At 40.0% G+C, this 17,903-nt stretch overlaps 1 protein-coding gene across 1 annotated transcript in view; it reads right to left on the bottom strand.

Moving 5' to 3' along the window:
• SLC28A2 (solute carrier family 28 member 2) overlaps nucleotides 1-17,903 on the bottom strand; it is a 31,132-nt gene that overhangs the window by 9,300 nt on the left and 3,929 nt on the right. The window contains exons 3-16 of the mRNA XM_023527714.1: nucleotides 17,289-17,305; nucleotides 10,181-10,364; nucleotides 8,560-8,701; nucleotides 7,802-7,915; nucleotides 7,384-7,461; nucleotides 6,212-6,292; nucleotides 5,707-5,787; nucleotides 4,335-4,460; nucleotides 4,122-4,252; nucleotides 3,526-3,694; nucleotides 3,134-3,331; nucleotides 2,441-2,522; nucleotides 1,007-1,105; nucleotides 688-799 (exon numbers count right to left, since the gene is read on the bottom strand). Coding sequence (XP_023383482.1) covers nucleotides 688-799; nucleotides 1,007-1,105; nucleotides 2,441-2,522; nucleotides 3,134-3,331; nucleotides 3,526-3,694; nucleotides 4,122-4,252; nucleotides 4,335-4,460; nucleotides 5,707-5,787; nucleotides 6,212-6,292; nucleotides 7,384-7,461; nucleotides 7,802-7,915; nucleotides 8,560-8,701; nucleotides 10,181-10,364; nucleotides 17,289-17,305 — 1,614 coding nt within the window. The remainder of the gene's footprint in view (nucleotides 1-687; nucleotides 800-1,006; nucleotides 1,106-2,440; nucleotides 2,523-3,133; nucleotides 3,332-3,525; nucleotides 3,695-4,121; nucleotides 4,253-4,334; nucleotides 4,461-5,706; nucleotides 5,788-6,211; nucleotides 6,293-7,383; nucleotides 7,462-7,801; nucleotides 7,916-8,559; nucleotides 8,702-10,180; nucleotides 10,365-17,288; nucleotides 17,306-17,903) is intronic.

The raw sequence follows: 17,903 nt of genomic DNA, 5'->3' as shown, positions 1-17,903 counted from the left end.
TGAGTCTCTGCTCCAGTAACCATGACTCCCTGTATTCACCTCTCTCCGTAACTCCCTGTATTCACCTGTCTCTCCAATCTTGCCCTATATCCTCACCTCTCTTATGAATCCAAGAAGAATTACTGATTTTTCAGATTGCTTAGTTTTTCACTTGTCATTAGAATAGAACGGTGACTTCCAAGTTCTTTACATGAGGAATATAACATCCCAGAAATTGGTAAGTCAGTTCATGTTTACACTGTCTGAATGCATCGTGATTTTATCAATTCAACTTTATCCTCTCTCGGTCATCATTTCTGTCTGAAGAAGCCCATAATTTTTTAGCCACTTAAGATTATTGCCAAGTCTTCACTTATAACCTATCTATATTCCAATCACAATAAATACAGTGTCTTCTTATCAGGAAAACCACACTTCTGTACTTCTTCACCTGTACCTCCACTTCTCAATACCGCACCAATATAGGTAAAATCTATCACTTGTTCAAACTAAAGAGAATACTGAGGATGCATCTAATAAAAGAGAACATAGACCTAGACCACCACAAATACCAATCGTCCTTCATAAACACTGTATTCAGCATCCACACAATTATTCTCAAGACCTTATTTCTTCCCACTCCCAGATAATTTCTGAGCGGAGGATAGCAAGTAAGAGGAGGGAACAGGAATCCTGGGGCTCACTCACCTCTGAAAGAGCCCTCTGCAGCACACATAGGTCTCATAGGTTCTATTGGTGAAACTTGTGTTTAGGAAGGAGACACAGTCAGTTTCAGCTCCCCTGGGGACATAGAGGATTCCTGGATAAAGGAGACAGAGATACTAAGGGAAGATTTTACACATGTTCTTGGAGGCTCTTAATAATTTGGGTGTGAATTGAGAATGTTGTAGATTAGGTGCCTTTTCTATGCATCTGTGAGATGGATAGTTAAATCAATATTCTGAAAGAGATCTTGTCAGAATCTAAGTAAGAGATTTCTGCCAAGAGACTAAGCTGAGGTACCTACCTGCCACACAGGCACTGATAAGGGATACACAGGCCCCTGTGAAGAGGGCACTGACCACGACCTTGGACAAGTCACTCTTCCGGTGGGGTACTATCGATGCTGCAGACAACAAAATAAAATAATTTGATCTCTTTCCCACCAGACAACAAGTATACCCCATGAGCCCCCCATTTATAAGAATGCAGAAGAACAAAACGCAGCAGATGAATAGCATTTTTACCACTAACCACCAGAGAGGCTGGCCAGCAGTACCCTAAGCAGTAAGGGATATGCATTAGTCCTGATGGGTCACTAACACTGACATTCCCAGGTCAAAGATTGTGTCTGACCCTAACTTCAGTGATTCCAGGAACATTCCCAATATATATATGGATCAAGCAAAGTTGCAGGTTGCTCCAAACAGGCACATCTGCAGGTTTAGACTGGGACCAGAATTAAATGGACTGTTTTGAGCCAGAGCGATAAAGAGGGCAACATTTAGTCACGTGATGCACATACCACTACTAGATGGCCTTCTCACGATCAGACAGTAATCAGGCATCAGAATTAGAACAGTACAGACAAGTATTTAACAAAAGGGAAAAAGATAAACTGAAAAAAGATTGTTTACCTTTCAATTGTTCAATCGGCTACCAAATAAATCAACTTAATGATTCTCCCCCAGAATATGAATACTATAAAAAAATAGACATACCGAGCTGTATTTCTTCTTATACTGTTTCTAACTTGCATCTTTCAATCTCTTGGAATCTGCTAGTCATTTTCCCTGCTCCTATGCTCAAAGACAACTCCACTTTCCTCATGTTTCCTCCACTTTCCTCATGTTATTTCCTCCAGCCCTCACCCACATTCAGCAATGTATTCAGCAGTGTAAATGTATCTGTGTCTGCTTCAAATACTCACTTCTCCCACACATGGAGATCTGTAGCTTTTAATCCAACACTTCATACCCCTCCCTCTTACTATGTATCTGCCTTGTGCATCTGATGCTTTTATTTGTCTTTTGATTCCTTGTGCAACTCCTACTTCTATGAAGACAACTGGTAAGCAGCCCAATTTCAGAAAACACCTTCGCTACTGAATAAAAAACAAAATATCTTTACTTATATGTACACCATGCCCATTTAATGGCAAAATAAAAATAATATTATTATAATCTTCCTCAAAGGGAAAATGAAAATAAAATTGGTCTTTTGGGCATCTTATCAAAAGGGAAAAAAATAACATAAGTTGAGATTGTAAACCCAGCCCGGACTCCATATATAGTCAGGTAGAATGGTTGCCTTAACTTTAATTTAACTGCCATCTGACTGGGCCAGTTCCACATCAGCTTCTTCATCTGGTCTCAACTCGTACCAAAGCACCAGGACTGCCTACCACAGAAGGTGGAATCTGGCTGGCTTATTGGATAGCTGGGAAAATGAATTAACTCACTCAAGCCTCCCAGTGTGATTCCTATGGAACTAAGATTGGCAAATCCACAGAGTGAAAATGTTGTGATGATTTCAGCTCTCACCTAGGGAAAACAAAAAGAAATAAGTAAATAAATTCAATCCCATGTATGCAGTTGTGTGTTCACAGGGAAGTTCCAGACATCTTAGAACACCTAATCTTGTCCACACTACCCTAAGGAATATGGAAAAGATGCTCAGAAAATAATCACATTCTAAGTTATTACGGGAATAATGATATGGAAACCACAAGGGGCCTCTTTCCCAATACTCTTCTTGTTGAAACCTATGAATAAGGAGAAGGCCTGGGAATGAGGATGATTGGGAGGGAAGATAAAGACAGAGAGAGAGTAAAGAGAGATTAGTTTATAGCAAGTTAAACTTATAAATGAAGAAGGGGACCTTCGGCCATCCATCAAAAATAGTGTCCACCCTGAACTGCCCCAGCTGTAAAGACCCAACAATTACATCATAGAGAGAGGTTGGGTCAGAGAGTGGGGGAGGAATAGCACACACACCTCCAAGCAGCTTGGGCACTGGAGCTAAGCATATTGTTACGCTTGCTTTGTAGTTAGGCCTGGAACAACGGAACGGACCCATGAGTGTGAAACAAACTTTTGTTTAACACTTTCTGTCTGCCCATAAACAATTTACGCTTTTCTGGATTGTCACTTACAGAAATCCACTGTTTCTCACCCCCGATCCATTCTTCCACTCCAGAGAGACGTTTGTTCTTGTACTCAGACAGTTGCTGATAGGCCACAAACTCATTTGTGAAGAACTTTATCCCCACTATCTCAGCCACCGTTGGACAATCTGCCCACTCCACACCCATCATGAAAACCACGGGCCTTAAGATATAGGAGCAGATCACCTAGGTGAAAAGAAAGAGATGTCCCAGGAAAAGAAAGAATACCACACACAGGTCAGGACCCAGACTTTCCCTGGAGCCTTAACTCAGTCTCCTCCACCCTTCTATCCATGCTGTCTTTTAGCTCGCTGTGGGTCAGGAGGACATGCATAGTTCAAAGACTGCTTAAACACAGCCCAATAAATGTAATTTTTTACCTGGAAAGTGAGCCCTTGTATGTCTACCAATTCCCCTAGCCAGGAGAGGGTAGCATTGATGAAGGCCAACACAGCCAAAAAGGCAATCAGGTTGGCAGCTACATTAGTAGCAAGGCCTACAGCATCTGTGGCTCCATTGCTGGCAGCTTCCAGGACATTCTTCTCTTTTCTGTGGTTATTGGCATAGGAGAAAAATATGGTGTCTGGATTAGTCTCAGCCCCTCAGAGAAGAGGAACCTTCTCTGCGGTGTAGGAGCTCAGGAAGAGGGTGCAAGACCAGCTTGAGAGGTGCTAGGGGTTCCTTAGTGACCTTTTGGGTGGGAATTACATTGAAGCAATATCAGATTTAATTGCTACGAAATTGCACTAACACCAAGGACAGAGGATACTGGCCTGCAGAAGATAGAGGTGGATGGGAAGGTTAAACAATCGAAGAAAATCAACATGATTAGGTGGAGGCAGAGGTAGACAGGTGGGGACAGAGAATCATATTATTCCTTCTCCTGGAGACTCGAAGCCTCTGTCACCACAATCACTACTCTTGACTCTACACCAGACCTCACCATCTCCCAAATTATATGCCTCATTGGACTCACCCACGGGGCAATTTTACCCCCTCCTTATTCTTGAACTTGGACTCTTCTACTTCTGGATATACCAGCTTTGATAAGGCAAGAGCAGAAGGTGCAGCCATCACAGAGGCAGAAATCAAGGATGATGCATCAATCTATAAGGCCAGATTTAGGAATCAGCGTCTACAGAACACAGACAAAGGCTCACTCAGGGGTGATCAAACAGATTATGCCTACCCCGAAGGATACGTAGGCTCCAAACACAGTGCCTGAAATGGTGGCAAACCCTCCAGTCATCACTGCATGGATTTCAGAGAGCGTCAGGTCTGCAAGGTATGGGCGGATGAGCAGAGGTGCCTCTGTCTGTAAACGAGGAGAAGTGAGTCAGATTCAAGAGGCTGTGACTCCCCACCCCAAAGTGCCCACCTTGACCCCAGGGATACATTCCTCTAGTGTGGATACCCTCGTAGCACCGAGCTCTGCTCTTAGGCCCTCCCAGCATCTGCCTCACTTTCTCTGGCACCTAATCGTATACTGGCTGGCGTTGTTCTTCTCTGTTTTCATGTGTTTGTCTCACCTATTTAAATTTTTAAATACTATAGAAGAGAAATGGTATATCTCTTTTGTATGTTCTCACTGTCTAAAACCATATACTTAATGAATGACCTTATGGAGTACAGTTCACTTACTGAGTACATATTAATTGTTTAAAAAGTATTCATTAAATGAATTACAAATAGCTGGCTGAAGCCCAGTGTTGATGAAAGAATCAAAAGAAATGTTTGTGAAAATGTTATGAAATTATGAAGACCCAACTATGTAAACAACATCTAGTATCAACCTAAAATAATGTTATTTATTATTTAATGAGTGACAACTGTGTATCCAGGGCTGTACTAGATGCTAGAGATATTAATGTGAACAAGGCAAAGTTGCTACTCTTGGGAGTTTACATTCTAGCAGAGGAAACTAAGATGATTATGGATAATTTCAGCAAAACACAGAGCGCTGTGGTAGAAGTATGCAAAAGTACTCTGGGAACATTTCAGAAACAGCTAATCGGCCCAGGGCCTGGGGAACGAAAGATCTCAATACTAACTCCTTGTTAATTTGACAAGCCATTGTCCCTAACATTGAGCTAATCAGTCAATACCATATACTGAGCACCTACTCCACATAAATCTATCAAGCAAGTGTTATGGGGAAGAGCCTTGGTATAAGCCCTAAGCAAGCTGTTGCCTTCTTAGAGGCCCCAGAAAATGAGGATCACAGGGAGAAACCAGAACATAGAGCAAACGTTCTTCATTACCCCTGCAGGGGGATAAGATTTGGAGCAGGCTGTTTCCCTAAATTCCTGTGTAAGAAGTTGGATGGGTGGTTAAGGATGCCCACATTAAGTATGCTCAGGTAAGTATAATCACACATGAAGGGTAAAAGCAATGAGCTGAGTTTCCTTTGAGCTTCTGGGTTTTCTTTCATCAGTGATTGCCTGCCCATACAGTCTTCATATATTTGACTTTTCAGAAGGAAAACACTTTTCTCAACCTGTTTTCTGCCATATTCTTTGTTCTCCAGAAAAAGGAAGATCAGAAATCCTTAGAGTACTTACCATACCCACAAAGATGTTTCCTGCCACAGCCAGGGTCTCTGTGGCAGTGGTGCCCATAGTGATTTGCAAAAACCAGGCGATCTAAAGGGATACAAAGACCAAACCATTAACATCAGCAGGAATCTTGGAGAGTATCCGGCAACACCCCCCACCCCACCCCCACACACACGCTTCTCCATTTTACTGGTAATGAAACCAAGGCCTAGAGAAGTATAGTGACAAACCCAAGACCACAAAGCAAGTTACAGAGTCTGGACCAGAACTCAGGACTCTTGGATTCCAGAACTAGTAGATTAAAACTCAGTCTGAATGGCAGTCCAGCTCTGCCCCTCAGCCTGGGCCTGGGCCTGATCATCTGATATCAGGCATACTTGAATAGGGTTTGCCTTTTTACATGGGTTCTAGGTCCTACATGTGAGCATCTTTTCAAAGTGTCATTTTCCTGCTTCTTGACAGATCAAAAGATGAAAGCCCACCTTCTGACTGGTGTAGAAGAATGACTCACCTTCTGAACTACCCACTGCACAAGGCCCAGGTAGTAGAGAATGGACATCACACATCCAAAAAAAAGGATGATTGGTAAGGCCTGTAATGAAAATGATATATTACAATAATCCTCCTTTATCCACGGTTTTACTTTCTACAGTTTCAATTACCCATGGTCAACTTAGTCCAAAAATATTAAATGGAAATTTCAGAAGTAAACAATTCATAAGTTTTAAATTGTGTATCATTCTGAGCATTGTGATGGAATCTTGTGCTGTCCTGCTCTGTCCCACCCGGGACATGAATCATCCTTTTGTCTAGTGTGTACATGTTGTAAACACTACCCACCCTCCCATAAGTCACTTAGTAGACATCTAGTTTACCAAATCAGATTGATTGTCACAATATCTCAGTGCTTGTGTTCAAGTAACCTTCATTTTACTTAATGGCCCCAAAGCGTAAGAGTAGTGATACCGGCAATTCGAATATGCCAGAGAAGCTGTAAAGTGCTTCCTTTAAGTGAAAAGGTGAAAGTTCTCAATAAGAAAAGCAAAAAAAAAAAAAAAGTATGCTGAGTTTGGTAAGATCTGTGGTAAGAATGAATTTTCTATCTGTGAAATTGCCTAATTTATAAATTAAACTTTATCACAGATATGTTTGTATAGGAAAAAACATAGTATGTGTAGGGTTGAGTACTATCTGAGGTTTCAGGCATCCTCTGGGGGCCTTGGAACACATCCCCTGCAGGTCAGGGGGGACTACTGTACATTAAATGTGCTCATGTATGCTATAAATGGACTGTGTTTCAGACCTCTAAATAAAGCTCTCAGCCTTCCAAGAGCAGCTGATACAGTATAGATACTCAATGAATATTTAAACACAAGCTAGTTTAGGAATAAATTTTAAATGTATTACAAATCTGCTATCCTATCAGTACTAAGCCACAAGGAGATGTTTTCTGAACCTTCCTCCCCTACTCCTATTTTATTCCAGTTTCAGTATGATAACGATCAAAGGGTGAGAGATCGATGCTGTTTTCTCTACTGATGGGGTCAAATCTTCTTCTTAGGGTCGAATTGGTATCTAGACTGGCTGATCTCTTGGACACACATTTTCATCCTCTACTTTACATCCCTCCCCGCACCTCACACAGACACTGACCCTCATTCCTGCCTACAAAACAGATATGACCTGAAAAGCAAAGACATTCTCGATCAGCATATCCCCAAAGACAAAACTGGAGCCAGCCACAGTGTAGTTCAGGAAAATCTGAAAGAAAAGAGAGTGAACAAGAATGAAGCCAGAGAGGACACAAAGGATCAGCCTCATGCATGATTAGGTCTTACTGCTGCTACTGAGGCTGGCCTTCCTTTGGCAGCATGGGAACAGGCTATATCCCCATGAGCTGCTCATTGAATGACAGGGGACACAGCATTTCAGTTCTCTTTATTCATATGATTAGTTTAACCCTAGTATACTCTTTCCTTTCTCACCAGATCTCCTACCACCATTATTAATAAGATACAGACCAATCTCCATATGCTTTCCCTATATCTCTTTTCTCTAGGGTTCTAAAAAAAGCAGAGCCCTCACATTCAATTTCTCATACCTGAATCTGGTCTCCCAGCCATTGAAATGCATTATATCCAGGATCAGTTCTGATGACCAAGATCCCAAAGACAAACTGAAGACCCAGACCCCAAAGCACTGTCCTCCAGGACACCTGGAACCAATAAGAACATTATTTAAATGTGAGTTCTAAACCCTACTTGTTCATTACCTGATTGGAGTGTAAAACATGTACTATGGGTAGAACCAACCTAGGATATTAACAGTAAATCTCGGGTAAAAAAGAGAACAGAGCAGAGGGAAACAGGACAGTACAGTAACTTGTAAAGAGCCATGTATGTCCATACAGTTTTTAAAACTGTCTACAAGTTAGATGACATGCATGCATACACACACACACACACACACACACACGCGCACGCACGCACGCACGCACACACACACACACACAAATAATAGCATCATAAACCAATACTTTAATATTACTATGTGCAATGTAAGCTGATTCTCTATTGTATTCTATTTTCTTTTTTTTCTTTTGTTCTTTCTTTAACACTGACCTAGATTCACAAAATTGTTATCAAGGCTCACTACTGGATCACAACCTACGGTTTGAAAATAAGTGGTCTAGGACATCTGAGAACTTTAAAACTTCTCTTAGGAGCAAAATTATCAAAGAGGAAAATTCCAGAGATTGTTAAGAACTTAGTTCTATGCCTTTGTAATCAATACTAGACACATGCACTTTTAAATTAGCAACACATGGCCCTTGGCCCACCCTGCATACTCCAGACTTACTGCACTGTGGTGTTTGGAGCAGGCAAAGAGGATGAGGATGAACATGCAGATTCCTGCAAAGGAGATCAACTGCTCTGGCCTCTGGGCTGTGTCTAGAGCTAGCCATAGGATAAGGCCAACCAAAGAGACTCCTGCAAGCACCCTGAAGAGGAAATGCCAAGACCACGTCATCAACTCAGTGAATGAAGAACAAATAATTAACCTTACCTCTAAAAAAATAGAAGTTCATCCCAAGGAAAAGTGAAATAACTCAATGGATTAATCACAGAGACTTATCTTGAGGATCATTCATCTGGTAGTTCCCTAGCTACATTTCTCCCAATTCTTTTACTCACAGAATGAAGTTGAAAGAGCCCAATCTGAGGACACAAATCACATGACTTCCTTTCCTCAAGCTTCCACATCAGTAAGATGTGGTTGTTCTGATGAATAATCAAAATATTTAAAAAAGGAAGAAAAGTATGCACGGTGCTTCATGGATCTCCATATAATTTCCAACCACTCCGATGGCAAGGGTAAAAGCTAAGCCACAAATCAACTACTTAGGGTCTTATGGTCCCTTGATGTACTGGATGTGCTTGATCAATACACAGACTGGTTTCCTCATGTCTGAGTGTTGGAATCATTTCAGTTCAAGGGAAAGAATTAGAAGGGAATTCATGTATCAAAAGAAAACAAAAAGAACAATTTGTTCACTGAAGCATCTCAGTGAACAAATTGTTCTTTTTGTTTTCTTTTGATACATGAATTCCCTTCAATGACAACAAAAAGCATATAAATCAGGGCTGAATTTTGGAGCTGTTCTCACTGTGAACTCATCTCACTTAAAGTAAGTAAAATGTGCCTTCTAGAATCTGTCCTGCTAATGAATAGAATCCTTTCAGCTCTGTCTCTTCAGTGTCAAATAAATCAATGCTCCAAAATTCAGGTTGTAGTCTGATGTGTTTCTCCAAATTATCGCTGTTGCAAACATTCTTCACAGCTATTTTCTGTGCATTCATTGGAAAATAGGCAGAAAAGAGGAACTTTATTGAGAGTCTGAAAGTTATTCTGTCACCCCAAGCCTATGATCAAAGGACATGTGCATACCATAGTTAGTTAGATGAACTGTGGCTGTTGAATCCAGTTCAGTATACACTGAACAGTGAGTTTATTCATTAAACTCTAAGGAATTGTAAAAGACACTAGTGGGTGCAGGAAGTTTGGAGGACTAAAGGAAAAAAAAGTATAAAAAGTTTCAGGGAACACATATGACCAGCAAATCAATTTGATAGCTTAATGCAGCTGCAAGCCTCATTGTTTTGATTGCTTCATTGAAGAGGAGTATTTTTTTTTTTTCTTATTTCCATCATGAACCCTGACAATAAATGGAATGAAACTCTTCTTTGGAACTTAACACTTCTTGCCCCCAGCAATGTTGAGATACGAGGCTACAAGAAACTGGACTGAAGTCCAGTGTTCAGAGGCCCATTGGCTATTTACTCTCTGAGCCTTGGTTTTGAAAAGTATAAGTGAGAGTCTAAGAGACAGCTCAGGAACTGTCAAAGGAGAAAAGGGGAAGTAGATCAGGGTTTGGGATAAGTTTTGGGACCAGAGATACTGAGATTTTTATCTTACTCACCATTTCATCCAAAGCTTCAGGCAGGAGTTTTTAAAGGGCTTCAGACATCTTGTTAAATTTTTACCAAAGAACCTTTTCAGAAAGCGGTGAACCAGGACCAAGAGCACCAAACAAGTGAGGATGAACAAAGCCAGTGCTCTCTGGAAATCCAAGATGCAAGCTGCCAGGAAGTAGGCAGCATAAGCTAAAGGGAGAAGGTACAGAGTAAGTAAGAATCAGTAAGTCAGAGCTCTCCAAGAGCAAATGAAGCTCTAGCAACGAATGTCTGAGATTTAAATCAAGAAAAACCCTCCAGCGACCTTGTCACCCAGCTCCAGTTGTCAGACTGAGCTGCAGTTCTCAAGGCCAGGATAGATGGCTGTTTTCTTCTTGAGGATTCCCAAGGATAGTTTGAATACTTAAGATTTTCACTTGTCTTTAATGAAATCTCACTCCCTTCTATTTTTTCTGATCTTCTGTCCCTTAGAGTAGATTTTATCAGCACCCACCATCAGACTCTTCAAAAGTCATCTTAAACTTTACAACCCCAGTCATTTTAGCCTTTCCTCTTGAGCAAAACCACATAAACAAGGCTACTACTAGGAAGTACAGCAGTAGGAAGAACAATGTCATTTTACTATAACGTTGATGAGATGCCATAAGAACTTAACTCTTGTTTATATCAATTAGCCTATGGTAAAATTGGTTTATTATATGTCGTTTCACTTAAAGTTGCAGAACCTGTCGACAATGTTAAGTGAGGACTGTCCACAGCCATAGGGTCCTCACCTCATGGCTCCCTGAGATAATTTTTGTTCTCATCATCCCAGCTGTCTCTAATATTGACATCAAAGTCCCATATGTCACTGACAGTATATTTTAAATAAAAGTTTGCTGTTTTTTTAAGAATATTTTATGTCATTGATCTTCCTAGTAAACCAGCAAATAAGTAATGTATACTACAGTCTTCTCTTGTACAGACTGTGAGAACCATGCCCTGAATCAAATCAAATCAAAACACTGAAATAGAGATAAGCCCAGTTTCTCTCAAGTCTAAGTCTATCAACAGTTTTGAAAAATAGTTTATTCTCAGATTTCCCTTATTCCTGGACGTGCAACTCAATAAATTATGGTTCACCTGTAAGTAATTAAGATCTATACATCAAATAGCCCTTTAGATCAGTTTGTGAATAAAGTTGCTTTCCATATAGTACTTGACTTGACACAAGGTCATATTCCTAGAACGATCGTGTCCCTCACTGCTGGGAATTCTTAACACCTCACCCAAACACAACAGGCCCAGCAGGATCTTCTTGAACAGGCTGGCATGTCTTTTGCAGAAACTCCATGCCCTGGAGAAAGGTTGTAGGCTCTTCCTGATGAGAACCCAAAAATTAAAATACAAAAGTTACTCCATCCCATTTGTATCAATTTCCAGAATTTAGATTACCTGGCCCAAGGAAGAATTTCCTCTTAATCAATGAGGAAAATTATTCAGCCAGGGGGACATTAGGTAGTGTTCTGGCAATGCCAGAAAGGCTAGATAAAAGCTTGCTGACCTGGACTAGCAACATCCTCAGTGACATCCTATCACAGAAGTGGACACCGGTCACACCGGCAGAGACTCCCGGGATCTACTCCTTCCCCGTTCCTCAGGGACAAGGGATTGCTCAGCTTCCAGATTCAGAAAGGGGCCTTTTCTTCTGAGGTACAGCTATGACCATTCCTCTCTAAAAACCATGCAAACGCATAGCTCTGAACAGTCAATCAGATGTGCATTGACAGACCAAAAGGAAAACACCAAGAACTCCTGGCGGGCAGGGCCTGAGAGAAGATGTCCAGCAAGTAGGACTATTCAGGTCTGCTTTAACAAACATTTACGTAGTGCCTTCTATGTGCTGGACTCTTTCTAAGAACTTTACAAAAAGTAACTCATTGACTCCTGAGAATTCTTGAGGTAGTTGCTATTATCATTCCCATTTTACAGATGTGGAAACTGGAAAACAGAAGTTAAGTAACTTCTCTAAAGTCATTGAAGCTATAAGGAACAAAGACAGAATGTAAACTCAGGTAGTCTCGCTTTGGAGTCTGAGCTATCCATCATCATTCTGTGCTGCATCTTACCTAGACCCCAGGCTCGCCTGTCTCTGCCATTCTTCAGTATCCTTAGCACACTGTGGCCATAGTTGCAAAAGGCTCTAATTTCCAAACTCTTAAAGTTCCAAAGCTGGTGAGCCCAGCAAGAAGGTACCAGTTGGCCATCATGCTGAGGCAGGACAGCTTAGCCAGGGCTGGGACCACTCACTAATTCCAAATGCCTTGGGGTCTTGCCTAACAAATTTCTATGGTTCTTTCTACATTGCTGCCTCTCCCATCTAACATGCTCCCTCTCTTCCTTATACATAGTCCTCTCCCACTCCCTCACCCTCCCCTTCCCCGTCCCCCTCCTCCTCCTCCTATCCAGAAGATATGGAAACTCTCTCAACTAAAGAAGACAGAGCTATGGAAAATCCCAGAGTCTGGATACTATTGTTTAGCAGTTAGCATGGAAAGCTTAGGATAACTTTCAGAAAATGCAGTGACTGTTGACATTGTGGGCCCTGGGTGAATCTTTGCTGCTCTAGCTTGAAGTGAGAACCAAAAAAAAGGAAATGAGTCGATCCAAAAACAAATGTTGGTCTGAGTAAAGGGTTAAGCCATCCAGGCAGAATTGACCAAGATCTTTTCAAGGGGTCAAAGGTTTTACTTTAATGAGGGCATTAAAGGAACTGGTCAATGGGCACTGTACTGGGCACAGATTCAAAGTTATGTATACACTGGTTTCAAACTGGATAGATAAAGAGAGCTGAGTGGTGTCAAATAGGAACTCGAAAACAGTTACCAAAAGTGTCCAAGGGAGAATGGTAACTGAGTCTGAGAAGCAAAAAAGTTATTAATAAGCCAAAGTGGAGAGTCAAAGTGGAAAACCAGAGAAAGCAAGAGAAAGTTCTATCAGATGGAAGCTAGAAAACTTATGTTGGAGGCAGAGACTCTGTGCACCTGGGGATGACCAGTTCTGAGAGCCATCAGCCCAGGTAGAGTATGAAGGGAGCCTAAACCAGAACACAGCCAGCTAGATGTGCTGGGTTGTAGTAGATGTATTGTCTACTACATCTACTACAGAAAAAGAACTCTTCCTCCACACTGTACCCAAATCTCTGCTTGATGTACCCATTTCAGATGTCAGAAAACGTCAAATCTCCTTGACCCTAACGGTGGCAACCCAATGCCAAAGGTCCACAAAGACAAGAAGGACCTATGTGATGGGATTCCTAACTAGCCCTTCAACCCACTCTCAACTTTTTCCTTCCAGAACTCTGTTCCCTTCAAGTTAGAGCAGTGGTTCTGACAGGCAGTGGAGTCTTCCCAGAGAAGGTGCTGTCTCTCGCTCTCACACTTTCTCTCTCATTAGGAAAGTTGTGACTCTACCTCCAATGGCCTTTTGAGCCAAGCCCTTTAGTTCCGTTGTTAGCAAAAGTTTCTCCACATTTCTAATATGTGGTTAATGCCCATTATGGACTTCCTGTGCTGGTACAATTTGCCCCTATTTACACCCTTTTTTAATGATTTCGATAGGAATTTGAGGACGGAGGAGCTCTGGCTCATTCAGCTATTGACTCAGGCCCTAATGAGAAATTAAATAAAGAGGAAATGGGGAGGAGCTCCCAGCAAGGAAGGGCTGCCTAAATTTCTCCACTTGGGACTTGCATTGACACACAACACAGGCCCAAGGTGCCCTTCCAGACCTCCCTACTGATAACTTGTAGAGCTCACACCCACCCACCTACCTTGCTATCTCCACTCATCCCTACCAAGCTTATCACCATCCTCCCAGAAAGTCAGAACAGTCGTTCTGATTGGGCAGCCAGAAGAGACGGCAGACTTAGTAGAAGCAGTTGGAGATCCAGAAGGAAAAGTGAAAAAGAGAAATAATCTTTAAGAAGGAATAGAGGTCAGTGATATTCAGTGATATAGAAAATTAGGTAGACTGAGAAATGAGATGAAGATGCTAGATTTGGCAGTGACAAGGTGACCGGTTCTGTTTGAGAGATGTTTACAGGAGAATGACTGGGTAAAAGCAGAATTGCAGGAGATTGAGTGAGTGTGAGTATATATGGACTATTATGAGAAGATCTATTTAAACAAAAATAATAACAGTGTAGTAACAGTGTAGTATGAGGTTTATAACATATGTTGAAGTAAAATGTATAAACATAAACAATGGTGGTATAAAGGCTGGAAGAGGAGATACAGAAGGCTACTATTATAAAGTTCTTAACACTATATGTGAAAAAGAATAATAGCACTTGAAGGTAGACTTGATAAGTTGAAAATGTATACTATAAACACTAAAGCAAGCACTAATATAACAAAACAGATTTATAGCTAATAAGCCAACAAAGGAGATAAAATGGAATCATTTAAAAATATTCAATTAATCTGAAGGAACGCATAAAAGGAAAGAAAGGGTGTAAAAAGAAGAAAGGCCTTAAAAAAAGAAAATGGAAAGACATCCCATGTTCATGGGTCAAAAGAGTTAATATTGTTAAAATATCCATATTACCAAAGCCATCTATAGATTCAACACAATCACCATCAAAATTCCAATGGCATTTGTTCACAGAAATAGGAAAACAATCCTAAAATTTGTATGGAACCACGAAAAAAATCCTGAATAGCCAAAGGAATCTGGAGGAAACCAAACAAACCTGGAGGTATTACACTTTTTATTTGAAACTATACTACAGTAATAAAAACAGTATGGTACTGGCACAAATAGAACCAGTGGAAGAGAATAGAGAGCTCAGAATTAAACTCCCACATATAGTCAATTAATATTTGACAAGGGAGCCAAAAACACCCAATGGGGAAAGAATAGTCTCTTCAACAATTAGTGCTGGGAAAACTGGATAAACACATGCAGAACAATGAAATTTGGTGCCTATCTTACACAACTCACAAAAATTAACTCAAAATGGATTAAAGACTTAAGCATAAGACCTGATACCATAAATCTCCTAGAAAAAAAAATACATAGGGAAGAAGCTCTTCAATATTTTTCTGGATATGACACCAAAAGCACAAACAAAAGCAAAAATCAAGCAAAAATCAAAAGCTTCTTCAGCAAAAGAAACAATTAAAATGAAAAGGCAACCTACAGAATGAGAGAAAACTTTTGCAAAGCATATATCATATAAGGAGTTAATACCCAAAATATATAAAGAACTCGTACAACTCAATAACAAACAAAAAAATAGCTGATTTTCAAAATAGGCAGAGGAACTGAATAGACATTTTTTCAAAGAAGATATCCACATGGTCAACAGGTACATAAAAAGATGGTCAACATCAGTAATCATCAGCGAAAAGCAACTCAAAACCACAATGAGCTATTGCCTCACACCTGTTAGAATGGCTATCATCAAGAAGACAAGAGACGTGGAGAAAAGGAAATCCTTGTACTCTGTTGGTGAGAATGTAAGTTGGTTCAACCACTCTGGAAAGCAATACGGAGGTTCTTCAAAAATTAAAAATAGATCTACCACACGATTCAATAATTCCATTTCTGGTTATATATACCCAAGGAAAATGAAAACAGAATATTGAAGAGATATATGCACTCCAATGTTTATTGCATCATTATTCACAAGAGCCAAGATATAGGAACAGTCTAAGCACCCATCAATGGATGAATGCATAAAGAAAATGTGATGTGATACATACAGACACAAGCACACGCACATACGTGCACACACACAATGGATTATTATTCTGCCACAAGAAAGAACATTCTGCCATTTACAACAGCATGGAAGACCTTGAGTAAATTATGCCAAGTGAGATAAGTCAGACTGAAAAAGACAATTACTGTATGATATCACTTACATGTGGAATCTAAAAAATCCAAAATCATAAAAACAGAAAGTAAAATGGTGGTAAACAGGTGGTGGAAGTTGGGGGGACAGGACAGATATTGTTTAAGGGTACAAACTTGCAATGAGTAGTAAATAAGCCCTAGAAATCTAATGTACAGTATAGTGAATATAAACAAAAATATCATATTATAATCATCAAACTTACTGAGAGTCTAGAACTTAATGATCCCAACCACTAAAAAGAAAAGATCATTATGTAATGTATAGAGGTGCTAATTATCACCACAATGGCAATCATGTTATTACAATGTGTAAATATATCAAATTAATATGTATATACCTTAAATTTGCTTAATGTTATATGTCAAATATATTTTAATTAAAAAACTGTTTACTTGCGATCCAGCAATTAGAGGAAAGATCTGGGTAAATGTTTGAGCTCATTAATTGTGAATTGGGCTTTTACTTTTTATTTTGTCTAGTTTTATTTGGAGAGCCAAGAGTAATAAATAAAATAATAAGTGTACCTCAAATCCTAAATTTTATTGTTAAGAAAATTTCTTTAAAATCAGAAGAATGGAGTGATTATAATTGATGGAAGGAATGGAAAATTTGGTAACCACTGAAAAGACAATCTATTCTTAATAGATAACTGGGAAAAATCAATTAACAGTGGGAGAAATAAATTTGATATGTTGAAAAAAAAAGTGAGACTAATAGAAACAAGTAAATAGCAAGATGATATTTTTAAATCATCAAATGTAAATGGCCTAAACCACCAACTAAAAAGCAGAGACTGGCAGATTGGCTAAAAAAAAAAAAAAGCAAGAGAAAGACTGCTCTTTTTCTGAAAGAAAGAAAAAAAAAGAGGACAAAGACAAAGCAAATTATAAGGTAATATTATAAATGTTATTGCCATAATGAATGAGGGAGTTAGTTACAAAAAACACTTAATTTTCTTAAAAAGGAATGATATTGTATTATATACCAATTAGCAGAGGTATGGGGATGGGTAGAGTAACAGGGGTGGAGAATCTGAGAATAGAAGTTTTAAAATAACTGTGAAAGGGAAGTAAGCAGGCGAGTTCATATGTAATGAAGTGAAGTGCCAACTAGTGAAGAAGGCTTAGGCAGTTCAGTTTGGGGCCAAAGTTTCATGTAATAGTTGTAAGTTGTCATGACTTAACTGGGCTCCACATGAAATCTAGACATACCTGAACAGAATTTAGAGCTGAAATTCAGCAAGTTTTACAGCAACGTTAATCTGGAACATGATCATTATCTTCTTTCCTGGTAATTAGTTTAAATGAAAAACCATTTATGCAAATGAAAATTTTAATATGACCCAACTCTTCATTTCTGGAGTCAAGAACCAGAAGAGGTGGTAAGCTAGGAGACAAGCTAGGAAAAAGTGTGACTCCTTTTCTTCAGAGCAGAAAAGCCCCTCTCAGACCTGCTGCCTACTTCCCTAGTCAGACCCAAACCTAGGAAGGATGCTTCACTACCAACCAGCCCCAGGGGCCTAGCATCACTCAGCACTTCCACTCAGGATGGAGGACATACAGCTGAGGGTCTATGGGGATGAGGGGAGAGGGATGCTTTCAAATAGCCTAGTCTTCTTTGTTCTCAGCAGATACAGGCCTTACGTTACAGAAATTTAGCCTCTCCGGCCTGTTATTTTCACTTCAGTGCATCTCTGATCGCTTCTCAGACTCCTTTACTAACATCTCAGGAAAAACTGGCCTTCCCACTTACCAAGGCAAATTCTCCAACTCTTAACCTAATTCCACTTCCTGATGGTTTCTAAGGGCCTTTTTTTTTCTTGATGC

The sequence above is a fragment of the Pteropus vampyrus genome, unplaced genomic scaffold (assembly GCF_000151845.1).
Source record: "Pteropus vampyrus isolate Shadow unplaced genomic scaffold, Pvam_2.0 Scaffold19, whole genome shotgun sequence".
NCBI classification, from domain to species: Eukaryota; Metazoa; Chordata; class Mammalia; order Chiroptera; family Pteropodidae; genus Pteropus; species Pteropus vampyrus.
This window is presented reverse-complemented; position numbering and strand designations above follow the sequence as displayed.